This window comes from Littorina saxatilis, linkage group LG13 (genome assembly GCF_037325665.1).
Source record: "Littorina saxatilis isolate snail1 linkage group LG13, US_GU_Lsax_2.0, whole genome shotgun sequence".
Taxonomy (NCBI): Eukaryota; Metazoa; Mollusca; class Gastropoda; order Littorinimorpha; family Littorinidae; genus Littorina; species Littorina saxatilis.
This window is the reverse complement of record NC_090257.1, coordinates 31,114,973-31,120,651: the sequence shown is the minus strand read 5'-3', so window position 1 is coordinate 31,120,651 and position 5,679 is coordinate 31,114,973. Positions and strand designations below refer to the sequence as shown.

The 5,679-nt window shown below is 41.9% G+C and overlaps 1 protein-coding gene across 1 annotated transcript in view; it reads right to left on the bottom strand.

Annotated features, from left to right (window-relative positions):
• Nucleotides 1-719: 719 nt before the first annotated feature.
• Nucleotides 720-5,679, bottom strand: part of LOC138945486 (serine-rich adhesin for platelets-like) — a 252,698-nt gene continuing 247,738 nt past the window's right edge. The window contains exons 11-13 of the mRNA XM_070316917.1: nucleotides 5,637-5,679; nucleotides 4,833-4,926; nucleotides 720-2,870 (exon numbers count right to left, since the gene is read on the bottom strand). The exon at nucleotides 5,637-5,679 is cut by the window's right edge and continues 78 nt beyond it. Of these exons, the coding sequence (XP_070173018.1) occupies nucleotides 2,783-2,870; nucleotides 4,833-4,926; nucleotides 5,637-5,679 (225 nt within the window). The 3' untranslated portion in view covers nucleotides 720-2,782. The remainder of the gene's footprint in view (nucleotides 2,871-4,832; nucleotides 4,927-5,636) is intronic.

The window sequence follows — 5,679 nt, the reverse complement described above, 5'->3', positions numbered from 1 at the left end:
GCTTGCTTCTTAATGTTATAATTGTAGGTAGTGCCAGTTTACAGAAACTATTTAACATAATGACTGCTCCCTCTAAGCCTTTTTGACATTTCTAAAATTCCAGTCTTCACAGAGTTTGCATTTCCCCATTATATACAGGTCTTATTCAGGCCACTTTAAGAATTAATCTAGGTCTTTTAGAACAGTAGTGTAAAAACATCAAATCCATAATACATGGTGGCATGCAGCTCTCTCGAGAAGTAAAAGAAAAACCCTTAAAATGCCTATGACAAATTTTTTAAAAATCATCCAGTATTTTCATGTCAAAAACAGATGCACACGATAACATGCAACAGACAGACACCTTTCCTTGACTGAAACTTGCAAAGTTTGATTTAATCTGTCTCCAGTTCTCGTAACATTAATTGTGGTTTAAACCAAACTATCTTGTGCAACTAGTAACTTCTGCACACTACTTTGGGAAAGACACTACCCATGACAAAACTTATTTGCCATCTGCATGCGATCTACGGCAAGCAATGTAGGGACACTTTAAGCTTGTTCTTAACTGGACGAAGTCGACTTCGCGAAGCTGGCCGCATGGGACTTTAGTACTGAGTTTTCCGTAAAAGACTTCTCGAAGTCGACTGCGCGCAGTATACTTTGTGAAGCTGGCCGCATGGGACTTTAGTACTGAGTTTTCTGTAAAAGACTTCTCGAAGTCGACTACGCGCAGTATACTTTGTGAAGCTGGCCGCACGGGACTTTAGTACTGAGTTTTCCGTAAAAGACTTCTCGAAGTCGACTACGCGCAGTATACTTTGTGAAGCTGGCCGCACGGGACTTTAGTACTGAGTTTTCCGAAAAAGACTTCTCGAAGTCGACTACGCGCAGTATACTTTGTGAAGCTGGCCGCACGGGACTTTAGTACTGAGTTTTCCGTAAAAGACTTCTCGAAGTCGACTTCGGGCTCAATCAAGGATCGCCGTCAGGCTGGTCCCAAGGGTGTCCTATTATATCTGTCGTCAGAGGTACCACTGTATAATAAATTATACTCACACTCTCCCAACTACGTAAATTACTTCCCTTGGCTTGCCTTGCTGTCAAGGAAATTACAACTGTCCCTCACTGGCTCGATCAGCTTGGTATGGATACAATCTCTTTTTGTGAAGCTGCTTTGTCCCAGAAATAACAGACAAATTAAACCGTCCAGCAACTGAATAATTATAAACCCAGCTTTCTTCTTCACAGTCCAAACTTACATGTCATGATGTGAAATGCACACCACTGCACTTTAGTTATTATTGTCAGGCAGACATGTTTTTCAACTTCTTTCATTCCCTTGTGCACACAAATGGTGTAGAAAACCTTGATTGATGTTCACAGCTGGCCCCAGTTTCTCAAAGAAATGCGGAAAAAAATTCATTGGGACATATTACATCAGCTTTTTCCGTAACAACTGTCGTTAAACACTGTTGAAAGCTGAAGAATAAAAAGAAGAAGACTGTCGGTCAACCATGCAAGACTCCTATATACGGGTCTGGTTCCCAGCACTGTCTTCAAAGCACCTTAGCATAGAAACATGAACTCCTTGTGAACAAACATTTCACTGCCATGACTCGCACGCAGTCCTTGTTGACAATTAACTCACAGTCTCCGACAACTCCCGTTAGCTTGTCGTTATTGTCGAGTCCAAAGTCAGATCATGAGAATTCCACAAGCTCTTGAGCTGATTGCTGAGTAAAATGAGTTAAAAGTCACTGTCACAAATGCATGTGTAATAAAGTAATCCTCACAGAATGATTCAGTTTGAGAAATTTAATGACTCTCAGCCTCCTGGACTAATTTGGATCCTTCAAACAGAATGTTGAGAATACTGACACTCGATCCTGCCTAGTACCTTTCACAAGTGTACTCCTGCACATCCTGAAATGTCAACAGAATTGAAGTGGAACCTGCAACGTTAGGCTGGCCCCTCTGAAGAGAAGATGGAACCTGCCCCGTTAGGCCCCTCTGAAGAGAAGATGGAACCTGCAACGTTAGGCCCCTCTGAAGAGAAGATGGAGCCTGCAACGTTAGGCCCCTCTGAAGAGAAGATGGAGCCTGCAACGTTAGGCCCCTCTGAAGAGAAGACACACCCAAAGAAAGAACAGCTACATGTATTGTCTGTTCACGTACATCACCAAAATATATCTGTTATGACATTCACCTGCAATATAGGGGTACTTTTTTCCAGTCCCCTTCAGTACAGGTACCACTGTATGAACCTCAGTCATGATGCATCTGAACAACTTAAGTGGTGTGTATCAAACACTGCGTAGATATTGACAGCTTCAGGACAGCAACAGTTGGTTGGGAGAGTGTCATCTTTTTTCTGGCTGGATGCAATACTCCATATTTCCCCAAGAGCTTTCAGGACTCGGATGGATGTCCGCTTTAACTTTTTACATGAAAGCATTCATTCCACATTTGTCCTTTAACTTTCAAGTCACATATGGTTGGCCGTCTTAATTTTGTACTCATTCAATTCACTTTTCCGCACAGTTTTCAGGACATTGATTGTTCGCCGATTTCATTATTTTGATGACTGAACACATGTATCCATTCCACGTTTTATAACCTGAAGCTTTCAGGATACTGATGATTCAGGCTGCTTCCATTCTTTCGATGGCTGAATGCAGTCATTCCTGTACGTTTTCCTTGGAACTTTCAGGTAACTGATAGCTCAGACTGCTTCCATTCTTTCGATGGCTGAACGCATTCATTCCACATTTCCCCTGGGAGGTATGTGAGCTGTCTGCAGTCATTTGAGCTTCTTGCTGAGCACTGAGGAGTTCCTGTTGTTCTGAGTCGACTTGTTGTTGTTCGTCTCTGACATATGTTGTGCAAAACTGCACAAACAAAAGGAAAAAAGATATGTTTAGAGTATAAAATCTTTTAATTTGTTTGTTTGTTTATTTGTTGCTTAACGTCCAGCCGACTACGCAGAGCCATATCAGGACGAGGAAGGGGGGGATGAAGGGGGCCACTTGTCAAGCGATTCCTGTTTACAAATGCACTAACCCATTACTTGTGTCCCAGCAGGCTTTAGTAAAACTAAATTAATACCTACTGGAAGATTACCAGTTTCCAGTATGTTAAAATAGGCTTAACCTATCTACTGCTGGACTTACATCAGAACACTAACAGATTAAACTATACATGAATCGCGAGACAAGCGGCAAGAGAAGAGATTTTTGGAAAAAATACAGGTGAATGAGCAAGAAGGCAGAAAAAATAAAAGAATTCATGAAGAAAAAGAGAGCATGACAGGAAAGAGGAACCAAAAATCTACCTAACAGCAAACTAGAAAGCTCCTGCGGTTCCAAAAACAGGAGGGGCTTTTAATTTCATAACCGCAGTGCCCCACTGCGGGAAAATCTTTTAATGTGACATGCAGAAATTAGCTGTCATAATATGTGACCCTCCACCACGGAATGAGTCGGATGTCACCTCGCGCGGTTCTGCGCTAGGCCTAATATATGTCCGGGGGGTTGTAAGGTATCAGTGCGAGGATCACCGTAGTCACAGGCTTATAACTCAAACAGTTTTCGCTCTTTTCTAAAATGGTTTTCCCCACTGGATAGAGCATAACAAACTCTTTAACAAAATGTAAAAATACAAAAATCATGCAAAGGTGATATGCGACTCATTCCGTGGTGGAGGGTCACATATGTTATGCCAAAAGCTAGTGTGACAGGGTGACGCAGTAGTCCCCCTTATCACAGGCAGTTGCTCTGCATTGATGGAGTTGTCTCCCTGCCATCAGATACTAAGGTCATATCTATAACAGCAATCAAAATGAGCTATACATAAGGGCTTAAACTAATGAAAAGAGTGAGAGAACAAATTGAATTTCTGGCAAAGCAATTAAGACAAAAAGTCTGAAGTCGTTATCTGAACTGAAAAAACATTATTTTCATTTTTTTTTTAATATCAATAAAGGTAATTAATTAGACTGGTACATGTACCATGAAAAAGAAAAGAAAAAAAAAACATTCACAGATTCCATACCTGTAATATGAAAATCAAATGGGTTTAAAACAAACGTTTTTTCTAGTTTGTCAAAAAAGTCTGAGGGTGGTTAACAAAATACTACAACAATAGCTACAGACACACAGACATACACATGCACACACATACACAAACACACTGACACAGAAAGACCGACAAACAAACAAAACAAAGAGACAGACAGATGACAGACAGAAAAGATAGACACAGATCGATCAACACACAGTCAAACAATTAACCCACAACCCCAACCACCACCAAAGACCATCCCCACCACCACCACCACCAAAGACCATCCCCACCACCACCACCACCAAAGACCATCCCCACCAAAGACCACCACCAAAGACCATCCCCACCACCACCACCACCAAAGACCATCCCCACCACCACCACCACCAAAGACCATCCCCACCACCACCACCACCAAAGACCATCCCCACCACCACCATCACCAAAGACCATCCCCACCACCACCACCACCAAAGACCATCCCCACCACCACCACCACCAAAGACCATCCCCACCACCACCACCACCAAAGACCACCACCACCAAAGACCACCACCACCAAAGACCATCCCCACCACCACCACCAAAGACCACCACCACCAAAGACCACCAAAGACCACCCCCACCACCACCACCACCACCAAAGACCACCACCACCAAAGACCACCACCACCACAGACCATCCCCACCACCACCACCACCACCAAAGTCCACCACCACCAAAGACCACCACCACCAGAACAACAACAACATGAAGGTAACAACAAAGGGTCATTACAGAGTCTCACCTGGTGAGGTCTTCTATGTCCACCAGCTGTGAGTCTTGCTCCATGTGCAGGTCGTCCCGCTCTATCAACAGGTGAACCAGCTCCTCGTTCAGGTCTGTTAATGCAACAGTCACACAACATTAACACCACCCTCATCAAAATTGATAAAGTGATACCCCCCTTTTAAGAACCCCTAATGTAAGAATTTCTCCATCTTAAGACCTTAAATGCTTTTCAGATTCTCTGTTCATACGATTTTAAATTTTAAACAGTAAATTTACGATTCCCTTCTTTTTAAAAACCTGATTTACTTGATTTCAGGTTTTGGCACTGTCAAGTGCTTAGATGCTAAGGACTTGAATTAAAAAAAAAAACGTTTATCATTATTTTATCACCTGCACCTCTTCTTATTTTTATTATTATTGGACATGGTGTTGACCTCGACCCTAAACCCAATTCAAACCATTGGTACGCTCAGATTTGATTCATTCTGTGTGTCAGGGTACATGCAATGTATACTGACATGGGGTGTAGAAATGAATAAAGTTAATATCCTTGCAATTACCGAAAAGTTTGATGAATTTATTTTCAAAAAAGATCAGCAAATTTACATCATTTCTCAAACCGGAAGTTGAGACATTTTTTCACATGATAAAAGGTAACAGATAAAAGAAAAACAGTTTCTCCTCTCACTCACATTAATATACACATATATTTGAGCAAGGAGAAAAAGATCAGCGAATTTACGTCATTTTTCAACTCGAAAGTTGCGACACTTTTTCACTTGATAAAAGGTCAAAGATAAAAAACAGTGTCTTCTCTCACTCTCTATCTGTGTGTGCAGATCGTTGACGAGAACTTGCAGCTG